We start from the raw sequence: 21,051 nt of genomic DNA on the forward strand, positions 1-21,051 counted from the left end.
AATCTATCAACTGAAAGTACATCTAATCTCCTGTGCTCTATTAATTCAACATTTAATTTACAAGTGTAGAAAATATATACTTGGAAATTTATACACAGGACATTTATCACACCTGACAAACTAGCCAAATTCAATTCACTCGAAAACATCACCTATTGGAGATGCTCACTAATATGTAAAGCAGACTGCATACATATTTTTTATGAATGTATTAATATTTTAAAAATTTTGGAAAGAAACCACTAAATTTCTATTTTGCAATTTATATTAATTTATTATTAATAATTAATTAATATTTTAATTTGTGATATCTTCGCAGATTCTTTTGTTTTAAACACATCTCTAATTTTCTGTATGTTATTGACACTACAGAAATGAGATAAAAAATTACTTATACCTACTTTGGTCCATACTAGCTGTGGCAAGGAACTGTATTACAAGAAAATGGAAGTCATCACAAGAACCCACTTTGGAAGAATTCTTGAGATTAACGGAAGAAACAGCATTACCAGAAATCAAAGTTACAGAACTGAGAACGTACCGTAAAATTTGGATTAATAATCCTTGAAAAAAAATTCTTGCTCTTATTGAGAAACTAAAAATGGACCCAGACTGACTTTTAATGTGTAACTTGTACACTTTTATTGACTGACTATTACATTTTCTTTCTTTTTATTTTCTCTCATCTTTTTACATTAATATTTGTTCAGGCCAATTGTACATAGTGTATATAAAGGGTTATAAAAGGAAGTTATGTACTTACCATAACATTCCATGTTTGTAGTCCATTTCACCTACATTCTTGCTGGTTTGGTTCCGACTCTGCCGATACTAAAGCTCGAGAGCTTTTACTGGCTCGAGGCTAACCCCTATCCCATGGTGCCTATAGGCAATTCCCCAGATCTTGTTTGCAAGAAAGTAAATAGGAACATAATAGTCAGTAAACTATTAATAAGTATGCACATACAAACAGAACACTCTGTATTACTATCCATGCCAGGTGGACGGACAACTACAACCAGGTCAGACAGCATATAATGGATAGTCCACCAGTTCCTCCAGGAAATAGAAAGGGGGAAGGAGGGTGGGTCGCAAGAATGTAGGCGAGATGGACTACAAACATGGAACGTTATGGTAAGTGCATAACTTCTTTATGTTATGTAGCCCTATCTCACCGTAATTCTTTCTGGATGGGACAGCGTCCCTAGCACCTTTATCCCGGATGGCTCAAGCAAAAAGACTCTTCAGCACAGTGGACCCAAAGGATGACCTCTCCCGTGAGGCCAAATCAAATTTGTAATGAGTGACAAAGGTATGAGGTCTTGCCCAAGTAGCTGCTGCACAAATGGTATCAACTGGAAATTTTGATCTAAAGGCATATGAAGATGATACTGCTCTGGTTGAATGGCCTTTTACTTTGGTTGGCAATTGTTTGCCAGCAGCTTTGTAAGCAAATAAAATACAGTCTGAAAGCCATTTAAACAAAGTGACCTTAGAAACAGGCAAGCCTTTATTTTTGTCTGAAAATGAAACAATTGGTCTGATTTTCTGAATTCTTTAGTCCTGTGCAGGTAAACCCACAGAATTCTGTGGACATCCAATTGGTGGTCTGTATTCTGATTTATTAGTATGACTTAGGAAGAAAACGGATAGTTCGGTAGTTGTGTTGAGATTATGCTCTGAACATACCTTAGGAAGAAAGGAAGGATTAGTTCTAAGCGACACTCTATCCTTGTGGAAAACAATGTAGGAGGTCGAATGGTGATGGCTTGCAGTTCTGAAACTGTCCTAGCAGATGTTCTAGCCACTAAGAACAATGTCTTCCAAGACAAGAATTTCAAATCCGATGAAGAAGAGGGTTCAAAACGTGGAGAAATTAAAGATGTAAGAACTAGGTTTAGGTCCCAGAGCTCCGGTGGTTGCCTGATTGGGGTCTGAGGAGGAGGACTCCTTTCAAAAAGGTTTTGCATAAAGAGTGGGACATGATAGGATTTCCCACGTAGCCAAAATGATAATTAGAAATGGCAGCTAACTGAACTCTAATAGTAGCAGCTGCAGCTCCGTCATGAAAAATGGATGCCAGGAAGGACAGGATAGATTCTATAGGAGCTGAGTAGGGATCTATGCCCTGGTTTGCTGCCCAAATGAAGAACCTTTTCCATTTACTGGAATATAATTTCTTGGTGGAAGGTTTGTGTGCAGAAATCAGAATGTGTAAACACACCTGGCTATTCATGGAACTGGAGCAGCCAAGCTGTCAATTTCAGGATTTGGATAGTAGAATAGTAGGATGGAAACGCCCTGAGTGATGAATCAGGAGGTCTGGAGATGGTTCCAGCATCCATTGTTCCTCCAAGAGACAGGGCCACAGGAAGGGGAACCAGACTTGGCGAGGCCAGTAAGGAGCAATGAGAATCAGGGTACTCTTCAACAGTTTTGCTTTCTGAATCACTTTTGGTACGAGAAGAAAGGATGGAAAAGCATAAAGGAGTCCTGGAGGTCAATTGTGGACCACAGCATCCCTGGGTGGCATCCCCGGATGGAGAATTAGGGGAAAGTAGCTGCTGCATTTGGTGTTCATGTACGTGGTGAATAGGTCGCAGCAAGGCTGGCCCCATTCATGAAAAATCTCTTCCGCAACTTCTGAATTCAGGGGCCACTCATGAGACATCAGAATTGCTCGACTGAGTTTGTCTGCTATCACACTGGACTTCTGTGCGTTGCTACCAAAAAGCGTTAAGTGTCCATCGCCCATTTCCATACTCTTAAAGCCTCTCGACAAAGTGGGTAAGATTTGTTTCCCACTTGCTTGTTTATGTACCACACTATACACATGGTGTCTGATTGAATCGCATTTGTCCCAGTGGGAAGAGAACTGTGAAAGTGCTTGCAACGCGTATACCACCACTCTCATCTCCAGAACATTTATGTGAAAGTGGTTCTCGTGATCCTGCGAAATACTTTGGACCGTCATTCTCAGATAATGCCCCCCCCCCCCCATCTGGGAAGCGTCCGTGGTCAAGACTGCATTTTGTTGAGGGGGAGCAAGTGGGCGACCTAGATGAAGTTGATCCGTATGTAACCACCATGTTAGATCCTTCTTGCAGGAGTTTGTGATGAGAATTTGGTGAGACTAGAGGAGATCCTGCATTGACCACTGGGCAAATAGGAGCCACTGGAGTACTCTCATGTGCAGATGGGCTAGGGGAACTAAGAGAATGGTGGAAGCCATAGTCCCTAGGACCTGAAGGACTATCCTGGCCTGTACTTTGTCTTTCTTCAGCAAGGATCGGACTTGGTCGTGCAACGATTCTATCCTTTCTGGTGTCAGTTTTGCTGTCATGGTGGTTGAGTCTATTTCTGAGCCTAAGAATACAATGCACTGTAATGAAGATAAGGCTGATATTTTTAGGTTTATTGTAATGTTTAATCTGGCACACAAGGATAGAGTCTCGTCCCTGGTTCTGATTAGTTGGTGCTTGGTGGTAGCAGTGAGGAGCCAGTCGTCTAGAAACAGAAACACCTGGAATCCTTGACGTCTCAGGTGAGCCGTTACCACTGCCATGCATTTGGTGAACATTCTGGGAGCTGTAGTGAGGCTTAAGGGCAGTCTTCAAAGTTGAAAATGACTGGCTCCCAGCCAAAAGCATAGGTGTCTTCTGGAGCGCCTGTCCATTTTGATGTGGTAGTACGCATCCTGAAGATCTACTGAGCACATCCAATTGTCTTTCCTGATAAAGGGAATTATTGTCTGCAGAGTGATCATATAGAACTTTGATTTCTTTACAGACTTGTTGAGATTGCTGAGATCTAGAATTGATCTCCAGTCCCCTGTCTTTTTTGGAACTAAAAAGAATCATGAGTAAGTTCCGGATCCTATTTGCTCTGTGGGGACTTCTTGGATGACTCTTTTTTGAAGCAACGAGATGACCTCTGATGTTGCATGGTCTAACTGAATGGGTGGCACGTGTGGTAGAGACCAGTTTACCAGAGGTTGGGAAACAAAGGGAATAAGGTAACCTTTGGATATTATGGTTTGTACCCAATGATCATGGGAAATTTGTAGCTAGGCACTTGGGTACAGTGAAAGTCGAACCCCGTCTGCCTCCAGAGATGGACAGTCAGGCAACACCTCAGTGGGAATGGAAGGGATGAACAGAGAAAGCATCTCTATCTCCCTGATGTTGCGGACCTCCTCTGCCACAAGGGTGGGGTCTTCCATTACATCCTCCCCCTCTGCCTCTGGAGGAGGGTTAACCTTGTGCCTGAGGGAAACCTTTTTTGGGATTTACGGAACCACATTTTCCCTCCTGTATGGCCCTTGGTATAGGGTCTAGAAGGACGGGAGAAATGGACTCTGACACCAAATAAGGTTTTCCCTTCCTGCTCGCACCTGGTCAAAGTCTCTTTTACCTGCAGTCTAAAAAGAGTTGAACCATCAAAGGGGACATTGGTAAATGAAGACTTAAATTCCGTGAAGTTACACAGGCGCATCCAGGAATGTCTCCTAAGAGAAATTATTGCTGTGGCTGCCCTGCTCGCTCTGTCAGCTGCATAGGAAATCAGCCTCATGGAGGAGTTAGCTATAGATGTAAGGGTGGAGAGCTGCGCAGATACCTTGTCCGTGGATCCTGAAGCTAATGAACCCTGAAGGGCGTCTCCCAACTCCTTCAGGAGATCCCTTTGAAGTCTAATAGAATTGGATAGGCAATTCAGCGATCATAAGGTAAATGCCGCTGAAGAGAAGGTATGCTTTCCATACCTATCCATCAACCTGGACTCTTTATTAGGAGGATGGATATTACAAGATGTTTCTGACAACTCCTTTTTTGTGGTCACTGCTACCACCATAGTATCCACAGAAATTCCCTTAGAAAGAAAAGACTTATCTTCCGGGGCAGTCATAAATTTGTTTGGCCTCCTCGGGAAAGGCTCCACTGTGTCCGGGGAGGTCCAGGCTTTCCGGGATATGACCCCCAAGAGCTGGTCATAAGGAGGTGTCACCCAGGGGGTGGAAGGTCAGGAACCAAAGGCCTCAAGGTACACTGATTTGTCCTCAGTAGGGTTAGAGGTCTTCCAATCACCCTTCTGTCTAAGGATTTCAAGGATGTCAGCAAAAGAGACATCCTCAGAGGGGGATCTAGGGGACCCTTCTGACTCATCCAAATCAGTGTCTGATGTGACAGACTCAAGTAAGTCAATATGCTTCCTCTTACAAAGTCTACTCCAAGGGAGCTCTCCAGTGGGATAATCTGGGGAGGTCTCAGAAGAGGGGACCTCCAATGGGAGCTGCTCGAGTCTCTGGTTCCCTACGCTGAGGGGGTGGCAGGGGAGAAGAGGTTGCTGCCGGCTGCTAGTGGGCCATTGGGTCAAAAGGCAGGGCTTTGGAACTGGCCAAAACTTTCTCTATTGCCTTGAAGGCCTTTCCACCCCGCTCCAAAGATGACCTTTGCTCCAAGGAGATGGAAGGTCAGCTCTGAGCAGGAGGGACAGGTTCCGAAGCAGACGTGGGAACAGAGCTCAGTCGAGCCGAAGCACTGAGAGGGAGGGTTGGTTCCGAAGAAAAAAACAGGGTGACTATCCCTCTTGCAGTTGACATGAGAGTGTCGGCTCCCAGATCCCTCGGCTCCAGACTGAGCCGCTGAGGATAGAGTTATCGGTTCGAGGAAGCAGGAAGAATTCTCGGAACCAAAGGATCCAACACAGAGGGTCCCAAAGTGTTAGACTCCGAGAGCGAAGCAGTTGGAGGAGGAGCAGTAGTCTGGAGATGGGACGGCTCCGAAGCCTTTGGGTCCAGAAGAGCTAAATTTTTAGCCAGAGCTGGGTCACAGAACAACCTCTTCACCACCCGCTCAATATCCTCATCTGAAAGTGTCCTAGAGGAACGGGTGGAAACAGAAGGTCTCCTCCTTTCTAAAACAGGAGACCTCAAAGTTGGTGAAATAGGGTTGATAACTGGTGAGTGTCTCGATTCTGAAGGTTGCCTTGACTCTGAAGAAACCGATGACACCGAGACAGAAGAAGCGGAATCAGAGCCAGAACTCCTTGGCTCCGTCGCTTTAAACTTTTTAGATAGCTCCGACGCTGGAACCGAAGATTTTCTCTTCATAGTTTTGGGAGCTGTCTGACCAGGTTCCAGCTGTTCCTGGAAGGAACTAGTCATACGACCCCTGTCTATCAATTTATGTTTTCTCTCATTAAAAATGCTAGTATTGAAGGCATGGCAAAAAGTACAGGGTTCTTGTAAATGAGCCTCTCCCAGACAGTACACACAGCTAGTGTGACTGTTGGTCAATGACATTTTTTGCGAACAACACTTGTCACATTTCTTGAACCCAGAAGGGCGGTGTTTCTTATGTTCTCTATCTTTCTCTTTAGACATGACAAGAAAACAAGGCTAACAACAATAACAATACTAACTATAACTAACAGCAAGTTATGAAGAGAAGAAAAGTTTGTTTTTGTTTTTTTTTTTTTGTTAAGGGAAGAAGGACTAGCACTCAGGGAGGAAAGCCCCTCTAATTTAAATGGGCAACTATACCCCTCTAATTAAAATGGGCCGTACAATCCTAAAAAAGTGGAATGGGGATCAAACACTCAACAACAATCACACAGGTAACAGATAACAACTATTAAGGTAGAAATATGAAGAAAATAGACGAAAAATAAGATTTATCAAAAAATCTTCTACTTAGCCAACGAGCCAGTAAGAAGACAACCTTAAAGCTTTCGCAGCAAACGAGATCTGGGGAATTGCCGTGATGCACCATGGGATAGGGGTTAGCCTTGAGCCAGTAAAAGCTCTCGAGCTTTAGTATCAGCCGAGTCAGAGCTGAAAATAGGCTCCAAACCCATCCAGCAAGAATTATGGCGAGATAGGACTACATAACATCATCTGTTTACACTGATGGCTGTAATGCCTGTAATGCTAATCATTATTATATATGGAAAATAATTTTTTTTTTGGAAAAAAAGAAAATTCATGCTAATGTAAAACTGCTATTCCATCAACTTTCTAAGTTTGTAAGAGCAATATTGAAAAATTGTCCCTATTTTTTGGGCCTTTGTCCCACTTTTATTTATAGCTTTGTCCAGATTTCTTAAGGGTGTGAAGTATAAGGGAGATATTACTAACTATAAAAAGGAAGAAGAAAACTTAAGTAGAAAAAAAAACAGTTAAATTTATTCACTATACCCGCTACGAGCTCGGGAAAAGTACAGTTTTGTACCTACCATAAATGTAGATGTCCGATAGGTATGCATCTGCAGTCATAACATATGGGTTGTCCTGCCTCAGGCAGCCCTTCAGTCGGCCGGATTCCAAAGTCTGGGTCTGGCCTCGGCTGATGTCGCACCTTCCCCGACGTCAGAGCGTCTGGGGTATAAAAGCATCAGCCAATGCCATTTTCCTCAGTTTTTCTTGCCCCAGATGCCAGGTGCCCTCTAGGAAGGCTAAATTTGGATAAATGCAATAGAATTCCAAACATTTGCAAAATTATATATATATATATATATATATATATATATATATATATATATATATACACATACACATGTATATACAAACAAATACACCATAATAGATTCCCCCAGCTAGCTAAAAGAGGGGTAAACACCCTAGGAATACCACAGAGGGGTAGGAGGGAGGGTAAACCTGACTGCAGATGCATACCTATCGGACATCTACATTTATGGTAGGTACAAAACTGTACTAGGTCCTTCAAGGATGCATCTGCAGTCATAACATATGGGTAGAATACCATAGCCAATCTGGGGGAGGAGGAGGTACTAAGAAAAAGATGGTGTAGTTAAGATCCCCTGCAGGACTGCAGTAGCAAAGCCTGCTCTGGATCTGGAGTATAAAGGTAGATTGTAATGTTTGGTAAATGTATGCACGGAGCTCCAAGTAACAGCTTCTAAAATGTCCTTGGTAGCCACCCCTCGTAGGAAGGCTGTAGTGGTGGCCGTGGCCCTTGTGGAATGAGGCTTGATGTTTACAGGAACTGACTTTCCATGAAAGGAGTAACAAAATCGAATGCAATTTCCTATCCATTTTGAAATTGTCTGTTTGGAAATTGCTTTTCCTTGCACCCCAGCAGCATGTGCTACAAATAGTTGGTCAGTTTTTCTGCTACTTTTAGTTCTGTCCAAGTAGTAGCGTAGTTGTCTGTGTATATCCAGGGTGTGCAGAAGTTTTTCCCCTCTATTCTGTGGATTTGGGAAGAACGTAGGCAAGTAAATAGCTTGGTTCAAGGATACCCTAGATACCACCTTTGGCATAAAAGTAGGATTAGTTCTTAGTGTAACTCTGTCCTGATGGAAGATAAGAAATGGCTGTACTGCCATTAATGCTTGTAACTCAGATACTCTTCTTGCTGAAGTTATTGCCAGAAGGAATGCAGTTTTCCAAGACAGAAACTGAAGATCCGCTGTTGCTGCTGGTTCAAAGGGAGGAAGTATTAGTTTCTCCAAGACAAAGTTGAGATCCCAAGCAGGTAAAGGGGGTTTTCTTGGAGGTTTGATATTTTTGATCCCTCTCAGAAATTGCTTGAGGAGAGGGTGTGAGAAGATAGGTGGATCCACATTGTATTCTGCTGAAATTGCTGAGGCATGAATCGTAATGGAAGAATAGGAAAGGCCATTGTGGAACAGTTCTGCTAAGTATTCCAGAATATGTGTCATGCTTGCCACTGTCAAATCTAAGCCTTTTGATGTGTTCCAAATGAAAAATCTTTTCCATTTAGCTGAGTATGTCTTCCTTGTGGAAGGCATGAGCTTCCATGATAATGTCCTTCACTCTCTGTGATAAAACATTTTGTTTTGGATTTAAGGGATTTTCCAGGCAGTTAGCTGCAATGTTTTTAAGTTGGGATGCATGATCTTGAAATTGTTCTGCGTCAGAAGAAGAGGCCATAGGGGGAGAGGCCATGGTTTTGCCTGTGACATGCTCCTCAATAGTGGATACCAGTGTTGCCTTGGCCAGTCTGGAGCTATCAGAATCACTCTTGGCTGTTCCTCCCTGATCTTCAGTAGAACCTTGTACATTAAAGGGAGAGGTGGGAAGGCATATACTTTTAGAGCTTTCCAGCTGAAAGAGAGAGAGTCCACCCTCCATGCTTGTGGGTGGTATGTCCTTGAGCAGAATATCCTCAGTTGATGGTTGAGGGGGGAGGCGAAGAGATCTATCTCCGGCGTTCCCCATGCCTTTGTTACGAGTTGGAAGATGTCTGGGTGCAGCATCCATTCGTGTGCATCCATGGTAGTTCTGCTTAAGCTGTCTGCCAGTGTAGTTTCCTTTCCTGGCACGAACTGGGACTGCAGTTGGACATTGAGTTTCAGGCATAGCTCCCATAGATTCATAGAGTGTGTGCCTCCCTGCTTGTTTATGTACCACATGACCGTGGTGTTGTCTGTCCTTATTAACAGGTGGCCTTGACAGAGGAAGGGTTTGAAAGCCTCGATTGCATGCATCACTGCCAGCATTTCCTTTTGGTTTATGTGCATGTGTAGCTGTCCTTGAGACCATAGGCCTTGGATACATTTGCTCTCCATGTGTGCTCCCCATCCTCGGTCTGAAGCATCCGTGGTGATGGTTTGTTTTGTTTTTGGTTTGTTGAAGGGCAACCCTCTGTTGGACTGGCAGGCCTGAGCCCACCACAGGAATTCCTTTTGAAGGCAAGGAATGATTGGTATCAAAGTTTCCAAACTGTGACTGTGTTGAGACCATACACTCCTTAGATACCATTGTAATTTTCTCATATGCAGCCTGGCCTGTGATATCAGAATTATGCAGGATGCTATGTAACCCAGGGCCTGCAGGATTTTCCTTGCAGTAAGCTGAGCTTGTCTTGTCAGATTCATGAAGTAATCCGGAAGTTGTTTTTGTTTTTCTTCTGTGAGAAAGGCCATTTGGGTGGTTGTGTCTAGATCCGCACCCAGAAAGGTTATCCTTTGGGATGGAACCAGTCTTGATTTTTGGATGTTGACTGTGTATCCCAATGCCTGTAGTAGGTGGATGGCATAGGCCAAGTCTTTTATCAAATTTACCTTGTTGTCCGCTTGTATAAGGCAGTCATCCAGATAAGGGTAGATTTGAATCCCCTGAAGTCTGCAGTGTGCCATTACTGATGCCAGGCATTTCGTGAATACTCTGGGCGCAGTAGATAAGCCAAAGGGCAATGCTGAGAATTGATAATGCTCTGATCCTGCAAGAAATCTGAGGTGTCTTCTGCAGTTTGGTCGAATAGGGACGTGCAGGTATGCCTCCTTGAGATCTAGAGTCACCAGCCAAGACTCCTTGCCCAACATGGGAAGAAGTTGCTGTAGGGTCAGCATCTTGAATTTTGGCACAATGAGGTAAGTATTCAGTGCGGACAGGTCGAAAATAGGCCCCCATTGATTTTCTTTTCTTGGTACAAGGAATAGACTGGAGTAAAATCCTTGGCCTTGCTCTGAAAGTGGTACCTTTTCTATAGCTTTCATTTGAAGCAAGTTGTTGATCTGCTTTAAAGCCTCTGCCCTCTGATTTGGTGGTAGGTTTGGCATTCCGTTTCTTTTTGGCAAAGTGTGGAAGTGGAACCTGTATCCTTTGTCTATTATTTGCAGTGTCCATGTGTCCCTTGTAATATAATGTCAATTTTCCAAGAATAAAGCAAGCTTTCCGCCCAAGGGTGCTTCCAGTTGAGCCCTGGTGGGCGGAATCAGAGTAAAGTCAGTGAGCCTGTCCTGGTGTAGTAGTTGTTGTTGCTGCTGTTGCACTACCTCTCTGGTTGGCAGGCTGCCACTGACAGCCTCTGTAAGAGCCCCTAGATTGGCCTCTGCCTCGGGGGCGTCTGTTCCTGCCTCTCTGGGCTGTGTCCGAGTCTGGAAAGGACCAATTCTTAGCAGGCCAGTTTCTGCTGAATCTCGGTGGTTGTACTTGTAGGAAATCCTTAACTGTTTGCACAGATTTTGCCTTTTCTTCATACTTTTTTAAGACCTCCTGAGCAAAGGAGCCAAATAAATTTTGTTTCTCCATTGGAGCATCCAGGAGTTTAGCTTTAACATGGTCTGGCAAAGATTGTTCCTTCAGCCAGGCATGCCTATGAATAACTGCCCCAGTCATAGCTGACCTAAATGAAGCCTCCAATGCATCATAACCACACTTTAAGAAATGATTACTAACCTGCTGGGAGTTGTGTACCAAATCCTGAAGGGATTTACGGACAAGGGGCTCAGGAGAAGAAAGCTTCTTGTTCAGTTCATCTAACAAATACTCTTGGTACTGTATCATATGAAATTGACAATTTAGTGCCCTGACGGAAAGAGTTGCAGAAGTATATACCTTCTTTCCCCATCTCTCTAAAGCTCTAGACTCTCTTTCAGAAGGTAGAGGATTTTTGGCAGTGGCAGCCGCAACCCCTTTAGGGCTCAGAGTAATAGTTTCTGGGTCTGCAGAATGGCCTTTATACAGATGAAAATGAGAATCTGAGACCCTGTAGTATCTATCAGGTTTGGCAGGGGCCGGGGGGAGAGTATCAGGGGCTGTACTGACATCATTGTACACATCATCAATTACATTCAAAACAGGAGGTAGAGCTAAGGGCCTATGCTGAGGCAAATGTAAAAAGGTCCTTAATCTTTTTCTAGAATCAGAGAAATCCTGACCTTGCCATTGAAAATGCTCTCTCATGGAGTGCAGAGTCTCACCAAAGGAAAACTCTTCAGGAGGGGAGGCCGAAGGGATAGATTCTTCTGCATCAGAATCCTCATAGGGCGAATAAGCCTCCTCCTGGTGGTCTGACAACTCAGAACCATCCGAGGACTCATCTGAAGAGTGTGGGTCAGAAGGCTCAGTCCTGGGCCTTTTGTCTGGTGGAGGGTGAGAGGCCCTGTCCGGGTGAGGTTGTGAACCTCTAATTAAAGTAATAAGGTCCTCTGCAAGGCTGAGGATCTGAGAACTAGAGGAAGGCCTCTGGGATGTAGTCTTGGGAGGCAAAGCTTTAGAAAGTTTAGCAGCTTTAGCCCTAGAAAAGGCCTTAATGGACATGGAAGCAGGGGGCCTTTCTGCCCCACGTGCGGGAGTAGATATGTCCAAAGGTATGGTGTTGGGCATATCCTGGGCACTGGTTTCGGTAGGTAGCTCGGTAGCAGACTCAGCCGGGGCCTCCCGGGCCGCGGTGGTTGGTTGAGTGGATTCGGATAAAGGAAACTCCGAGGACTCAGTTTCGGCCGAAACCGAGACACTCACGGTAGGCCTTACCGTGGTTTCAGCCGAAACCGCGGGCCACGAGTGTCGGTCCTTGTCCTTCCGTTTTTTCACCAAATGTGATGTCGGAGTCTCCGACGGCATTTTATATGCAAAATTAGCCCCAAAAAATTCCTCTGCAAACTCCGACCGACGTCTAAGAGTTCATCAGTTGAAGGAAGCACAGGCTGAACAGGACGATACGTCGTGGTCTGGGCCTAAGCAAGGAAGGCAGTAGGAATGGAAATCCTTATGAGGTATTTGTTTCCCACAAGTTAAACAATTATTTACTTTATCTGACATCGGCTGAGGCAAGAAAGAGTCCCCAACGGGGTACTTAGCTTTTTCGAAGTTTTCGGTAGCTGAAATCACTGGATCTGACCGACTGGCACTTGCGAACAGCTTCTGCTTCGGGCACCGCGCGGCAAGAAAGACTGAGGAAAATGGCGTCGGCTGATGCTTTTATACCCCAGATGCTCTGACGTCGGGGAAGGTGCGACATCAGCCGAGGCCAGACCCAGACTTTGGAATCCGGCCGACCGAAGGGCTGCCTGAGGCAGGACAACCCATATGTTATGACTGCAGATGCATCCTTGAAGGACATCTGCAATCCTGACTGATCTTGAAGAGTGGCAAACGAGATCTGAGGTAATACAATTAGTCAGGGACATTACAGGTAACAGAGGAGCTAAAGAGTTAGATCCTAGAATCTAAAAAATGTGGCCAATTCGGATCCGGGGGTCAGATCCGAACCCATTCATTGAGAAACAAATGAAAAAGACAATATCAGATCTTCAGTTAACTCATTACATCTGTGTGATGCCTCCAGGTGCATCTGCAGTTAACTCCTACTGATGCCTCTAGGCATCAATAATTCCAAAACCATGCAACGTACAAAGTTTTAAAATATTTCATCGTAAAGCTTACACAATGGCAAACTCGACTGCATTAGTATTTGATTTGTGTCTCCTGCAGGTAATAGATATAAAATTTCTTTAGATTCTATCTGCAAATAAACAGAGCTGAATATATTTTTTTGGTTTTAGAATTTGTTCTGTTAGTTGTTGCTTAGATCTCTATTGAAACTGTTTTGTGGTGGCTTTTGCAGTTGCTCACCCCACTGTAGATTTGATCTGGGACACTCCCCCAGTCCCATCTCTACCACATTCTACCTAATACACTCTTTCTGCACTTGCTTTTAGTCCTTTTTAATTTAATTGCATTTTTTAAACTGTGTTTGGTCTAATATTGCTGCATACTCAAGTGTGCTAGCTTGCACTGCATGTGAATTGTTTTTACTACTTTTCTGTAAAAAAGCATGTAAGGCTGTTTCCTACCTTTCCTGTAACTAGCGTTCCAGATACAGATTTGCTGTATCTGGGACTGTATGCAAGCTTCTGAGCCCCCCCCCCAAGCCTTTCTGTGTTGGAGGAAAGCCTTCTAGCTTATCAGTGGGAGTGGTAAGCACTAGGTAATCTGTCTACCACATAAGGAGTGGTTCTGGCCCAGAAATAGTAGTTATTGGCCGTTTGGGCAATCTCTTCCATCTCTCTCAACTTTCTGATTTGAAAGCCTGCATTTGCACTTGTTTCTGTCCTGTAATTCATCTAATGCAGATACAGATTCTTAGTTTTAGCACTTGAATTTGCTTATTCGTGATCAGCACTTGTTCGGAACTTGTTGTAAGCGCTAAATAACCTACTAATTACTATAGCACTCAACCTTCCTCATTACCTAGAGGAAAACAGTTTTGGTACTTACTTTCCTCACTTGCTTAGAGGAAAACAGCTCTTGTACTCACTTTCCTCACTTACTTAAGAGGCATGTCCAAGGGTCAGCTCCCAGTGTTCTCTCCTGTCTATCTGATGAATCTGGGCATCTTGGGGCAATGCAGAAACTGCCTCATGTACACAGACAACCCTCTCCTCCTACCACCCAACACTGCAACCTGTGAGAGATGCACTTATATAGCCAAAATGGAGGTAAAGCTCGCTCCACCAAGACTGAACTTGACAGTCAAGAGGAGAAGGTACACACTTGCACCACACCACACTCATGACATAGTCTCACTAAATCTACACCACCAAAATCCACACATAGAAACACAAAAACATTCGCAGAGGCTCTCAGTAATAATCTGCTCAAGCAACAGAGGCCTCCAAAGCAGAAATGCAAGCAACCTCCACCCCCCCAACACAACCCAAATGAGACACAGCCCGCAGACTCAGTGTGCCACTCAACCACAGCCAATAAGGCAAAACAACGTACCCAACACACTACTCAGGCACACTGATGTCCCACTCACCAGGCTAAACAAGGAGAAGGTTACTGTCAGCTGCCTGTCATGTGCCAGGATCCGCCACATAACCCACGCACTCAGGTCAATCCATAACAAGTACAAATATGACTCTGTCATTGTCCATGTTGGTGTGAACGACCTGAGACGTACCTCCGTGGACTACATGAAAAGAGACAAGGAAGAGCTCTCCGATCTTGTAGCCCAGGCAGGTATGACCCTAGCCCTGAGTAGCATTCTGCCATCACCCAGAATGATACCGCAGTACAAGGACAAAATGATTGACTTCAACAATTGGCTAAGCTTCTGGTGTCATTCTAAAGGGATCCAGTATCTGTCTGCCTGGGATGACATGGTCGACAGACCACAATGCTTTGCCAGAGATGGCCTACACCTGTCACCCCTGGGATTCCGGATACTGGCTAAGATTCTTGCCGCCCCTATAGTGCCTTTTTTAGGCAAGGTTCAAATGACAAATTCACCACCATAACAGGAACAGCAAGCAAAAACAGAGGGTGATGCTACTCAATGCTAGAAGTCTAAATCTCAAAATGCACTCACTCGAGGCACTCCTTAAAATGGAGAACATCATTATCTGTGCAGTGACTGAGACCTGGTTCAAGGCTCCAGAGAGCACCCCTGCACTACCAGGCTATAACTCATACCACACTTTTCAGCCATGTAACCTGGACCGGAACACCAAAGGCGGAGGTGTGTCCATATTCATTAAGGATATCCGCACCTCCAGGCTAGTTGCTCAGCATAATGCAGCCGAGGATATCCAAGTGCAACTAACTCTGGGCAAAACTGCAATCCAAATTGTAGCTTGCTACAGATCCCCCGCCATGCCCCAGGATTCCCACTCCTCTTTTCTTGATGTACTGGAAAATATTAGGGTTCAACCAAACACCCTAATAATGGGCGATTTCAACTACCCCACCATTATCTGGGAAAACTACTCATGTACCAACTCTTATGCAACTATGTGCATGTTGAGAACACATAATAATGGGTTATTATCAGTGACACCCAATCTTTTTATAGTGCATGGAGCTTTATCTGCACCATGTACTACCGGATTAAAAAAAAAGAGCAAGGTGTTCCCAGCTTTTAGTGAGTGCTATATGTGGAGGGGGGGGATCAGGGACGGATTTTGAATCCTGTTCTAATTTAGTTAAACAAGTTACTTACAGACTGACGTCTGTAAAGTTTTGGGGACAAAACAAAAATATGTGCCAATACATTTAGGCACACTTCAGAGTAAATCAATTTCTCTTGCCTGAGACACAACCGTAACAGCACTTAGGGAGTGTGTAACAAATGTTACAGACCTCTGGAAGCGCTGTTATGGTTGGGTTTTGCTCTACAGTAAAGTGCAACAGGTTTATCATTTTTTTCTGATTTTGGAACATAATCACTGCGCTCCATGCACTTGAAAAACAATTTATACAACAAACAGGATGCGTTTACAACTGTTTAAAATTAGAGCGGATTAACATTACAATTTAGAGAAAGTACTTCTCTTTTCGTCACACTGTTGTGACCACGACAGTATCACACCATCTTGCATTTAAAATTTAACTCCAAATGTGTTAATTAGTTAACCACTGCATACACTGTAAATCATGATGCTTTTGCTACTGGAGTTTCCTTGGCATGAAGGATACTATGGGATGTACATCCGAGTGCAAAAAGTTTGATTTCTTGCTTAGCTTGGCTGTATAGAGTGCACTTCGTCCCTTCCCATTTTTCATTTGTTGTTGCACAGTTGTCAAAAATATCAATAAAGTGTTATAATTAAAAATAATACTGGTATCAGCTCTGAAGAAAAGCATCCTTTGTTTAAAACAAACCAAAATCTCAGTCAGCCAGAGAACAGTACAATCATGCAGCTGTGCAAGAAAGTTAAAAAAAAAATGCTTTTATTTTTAGCATCTGTTGACTTCAGTGACTTAACTTCTTTCTTTTTGAGCTTTAAAGGGCTGAGACAACTACTTTAAAAATATTCTTCATTCTCCCACAGTTATGACCGTGATTTTATTACGTACTTAAAACAGGCCAGAATTTACACTACTGCTGACAGTTTGTGACAACTCAAGCTGATTACTACTATAGGATCTTATAACAGGCACCACACATTTGTTTGGGTACCACAGCTCAGTCACAGTTTGGCCATCTCATTAACTGCATTCTATTTCCTTTTTTAAGTCACAGTTTTGGGCCAGGAAGGAAGGAAGGAAGTCTGAAGCTGACTTGTTGCTAGGCAGGTCCTGTAAATGAAATTTAGTGAGCATATGAAACTGAGTTGAGTGACTTAAAGTCACAGTGAGCTTTGGAATTCAGTCCTGCAACTTTGCAGCTCAGTATGTTGTCAATTCCTGTCTACAAAGACCTCGCACAATAATACCACCACACTCACAGGAAACATATGGACAGAATCTGCTTACAGCTTAAGTCCTAATAGTAGCTGCAAGGAACAATTATTTAATGTAGAATTTTAATGAACACACTACCTATATTCACAGTATGGACAGAATGCTATGCTTAGCCTAACCCTGAGGATTTTATTACGAGCAATTTCTCCCATTTTTAAATACTAAAATGCCACTCATACAGTCTTGCAGCTGTGACCTGCTGGTATTTGCACGTCTGTATTTCTTCCAGTCCGCATGCAAGTCATAAGGAATCTTTGGTGTGAAGGGCTGTCTGAGCCAATTCCGCACCAGTTGTCCACTTACCGACTGTTGCAAACCACCACGTTTCTTGGACAGCTGTGGAGATCCTCCATATTCTCGAGATACTTGTTTTCTTACTTCAGCTGCCACTGTCCTTAAAGGAAAAAAGGAAACAAGAACTTTACGCCTTTGTTATTAAAGGCTAAAACAGCAAGAAGAATTGCCTTCATACTAATACGTTTAAAGAAAACCGTTATAGATTACATAAGAAAAGCTAACAAGCATCAAACAACATTCACTACAGAATTTGCTGGACTTAATGTGCACACAAATATTTCTCTGATACCTTCTACCCGACTTCATAACAGAATCCAAATAATGTCTTATTAAAAACATAAAAGGTGCATGAATCGTACCAAAATAACAAAAGATTTAAAACTTAAGAGTTCTTTAAGTGCATAATAGTAGCCTGAATAAGCAATGTAGCAAAACACTGGCACTTTGAGCCAGGTTCTGTCTCACCACTCTCTATCCTGCTAGCCATGTTACCTGTTCCAGCAAATCACTTGCCCCATGATAGATTAACTTTCTCTTTCCACTGTCTGGGCAGTTCAGATATGTATGCTACTTCTGGCTGTGGCTGGATGGTTAATTCTCAACTCAGCCTTGTATGCATGTAATTTCTTGTTCATCAAAACCTCACCCCATCCCGACACCTCAAAATTAAGCATGATATACTTTAATACAGATCACCAGATATCTTATCTGCAGTAATATCATCTTAAAAATAAAACCAACTGTTATGGACTTTTAGTCTAACAGTTTTAGTATGTCAGTTCTTCATTATAGTGTCTCTAACAGGCACAGTCAGCAGAGTATGGATACCTCATTTTAGGCCCTCTCCCAAGTCAGTGTACTGTGTCTTTTCAGATGTAACGCTATTCACCATTACCTTTAACTCAAGCCCTTGCATTTGTTGCTATGAGCTTGAACTCAATGTCCTCAATTTCTTTCTTGAATAATATTTATTCAGTAATATTTATTCAACATGCACCTGCATCTGGTAAGTTAACAACATTAGCGAGTCCTTTTCTGAAGGTGGATTATGCCTAACATGGGGCAGGAATATCCTGTAGATTTGTGTTATACCAATTTAGCAAGAATAAACAGTAGCTTTATCAGGCCATGGACACATCCCAACTATGATGCAATTCACAGGTTAATCAGTTAGTGGGCTTTTATAAATACATGAGAGTAACTAACTGGGATTTAGCAGATAAATGACTAGTTTCAGATACAGAGACATTGTAGGTTTTAGTGGTGACATTGATATTTTCTGTACCCGTTTCAACAGACAACGTAGATGACTGAAGCAGATGATATTCTGGATCACAGTGCTCAGTAGACACATTTTACAAAGGAGCAAGGACGCCTGGATTCTTTCTCTGTTAAAGAGATGACAGCAATAACACAACAGATGAAGTACAAGGACTAGTGACAGCAGTGGCTCCTATCCCCATTCCACTATCCCATGTGAGACCAAATGAACATAGTACTCTACTTGACGATGTAGTGACTTCTAGTGTGTGTATATATATATATATATATATATATATATATATATATATATATATATATATATCTATATATCTATATATCTATATATCTATATATCTATATATATATATCTATATATATCTATATATATATATGAATCCCTATCACAACACCGACACGCCACAAACCCGACACTCAAAACAACGACACCAAAACACCGAAAACGCACAAAACCGACAACTCACAAAACCGAACACCATAACACCAACACCCAAAACACCGACACACAAAACGTAAACTACACATAACACACAACTATACATGCACTAACCCCAACCCAAATCCTAACCCAAAGGTCCGACACTACAGCACACTTACCCTACCCGCACCCTAACCCTAACTCACTTAACCTGCCACTAAACCTACATTCCGTCACTATCGCACACTTACCCTACCCGCACCCTAAGCCTAACTCACTTAACCCGCCACTACACCTAAAGTCCGTCACTACCGCACACTCACCTTTCCCGCATCCTAACCCTAAATCCCACACTATCTCACACTTACCTGTCCGCTCCCTAATGCTAAATCCCTCCCTATCGCACACTTACCTGTCCGCTCCCTAATGCTAAATCCCTCACTAGCACACACTTACCTGTCTGCTCCCTAACGCTAAATCCCTCACTAGCACACACTTACCTGTCCGCTCCCTAACACTAAATCCCTCACTAGCACACACTTACCTGTCCGCTCCCTAACGCTAAATCCCTCACTAGCACACACTTACCTGTCCGCTCCCTAACGCTAAATCCCTCACTAGCACACACTTACCTGTTCGCTCCCTAACGCTAAATCCCTCACTATCGCACACTTACCGACTCGCGCTCACACGTTTCCCATGTTGGTGTTTCGGCTGTCGGGATTTCACATTGTCGATCATCTGTCTCCTCGGTCTTCTTAGCGTCGGTGTTTCGGCGTGTCGATGAAGTCAGAGGGGACCCATATATATATATATATATATATATATATATATATATATATACATATGTATAATATTCTCGGACCGAGATTGTTGTCTGTTTTCTTTACATATGTATTTGTATTGTTTATTTGTGTTTTTGAGTTATTGTGTTGTTGTTATTATTTGGTAAAAAAGAAAACTGAAATACAGATTTTGGAAAAAAAAAAAAAAATTCATCACAACTGTGACTTGTGCATCATCTGGCTCAGACAAATGTAGATATAAGCATCCATTTGATAAGTCCACTAACTCACTTACCAAATGACTAAACTTGAGGTAATTAAGAAATAGTATTAAAGCACAGGTGTTCGGGAAATATAGGATAGTAAATACGATAAAACTGCTCGAAAAAGTAAAAATAGTGTGTGTGTGTGTGTGTGTGTGTGTGTGTGTGTGTGTGTGTGTGTGTGTACGCGCATGCGTGTGTGCACGTGAGTATATAATATATAAACAAAAGGTGAAAAGGTCACACAGACAAACAATTCAGTAAAAAATGCAAGAAAAACACAGCCAAGTTAGAAGTCTCGGTGTGTTTGTTTGCATCTTTCGGCTTTTCCCGGTTAGGGGTCGCCACAGCAGAACTCCGGTCCACTAAAGATTGGCAGTAGAGTTTTACGTGCTGGCTTGCTGGGCCTAACGCACAACATTCAACGAAGGAATGCCCATTCACGCATGTCGTCACACAGAAGACGCTATATGAAGTCTCAGTGTGTAATACCTTAAAATTCACATAGGCCGCTGGGATATATGCAAATGAACCCTGTTTCACCTACATGGCTTCTGAATGCCCACAACTTTTTTTTTTTTTTTTTAAAGTCTTTGCATACACACACAGACGTGTGTGTGTGTGTGTGTGTGTGTGTGTATATATGATGCTGAGTATATTGGAAAAAAGATGCTAAGGATGAAGCTGCCAGGTAACAAGAAAAGAGGAAGGCCCAAGATAAGTTTTACGGATGTGGTGAGAGAGGACATGCAGGTGGTTGGTGTGACAGAGCAAGAAGCAGAGGACAGGAAGAAATGGAAACAGATGATCCGATGTGGCGACCCCTAATGGGAAAAGCTGAAAGAAGATGATGATGATATATATATATATATATATATATATATACATATGTATAAAACATATATATATAAACATATATATATAAACATATATATATATATATATATATATATATATATATATATATATATATATATATAGACATACATAAATACACACATACACAAACACATCTATATATATATATATATAAATATATATATATATATA

The 21,051-nt window shown here is 42.7% G+C and overlaps 1 protein-coding gene across 8 annotated transcripts in view; it reads right to left on the bottom strand.

Moving 5' to 3' along the window:
• DOCK6 (dedicator of cytokinesis 6) overlaps positions 1-21,051 on the bottom strand; it is a 2,991,519-nt gene that overhangs the window by 2,528,343 nt on the left and 442,125 nt on the right. For all 8 annotated transcript variants that reach the window (XM_044084603.1, XM_044084600.1, XM_044084599.1 and 5 more), the window contains exon 2: positions 17,261-17,351. In XM_044084603.1, the coding sequence (XP_043940538.1) occupies positions 17,261-17,351 (91 nt within the window). The remainder of the gene's footprint in view (positions 1-17,260; positions 17,352-21,051) is intronic.

The sequence above is a fragment of the Protopterus annectens genome, chromosome 9.part0 (genome assembly GCF_019279795.1).
Source record: "Protopterus annectens isolate FY-2018-M chromosome 9.part0, PAN1.0, whole genome shotgun sequence".
Lineage (NCBI taxonomy): Eukaryota > Metazoa > Chordata > Ceratodontiformes > Protopteridae > Protopterus > Protopterus annectens.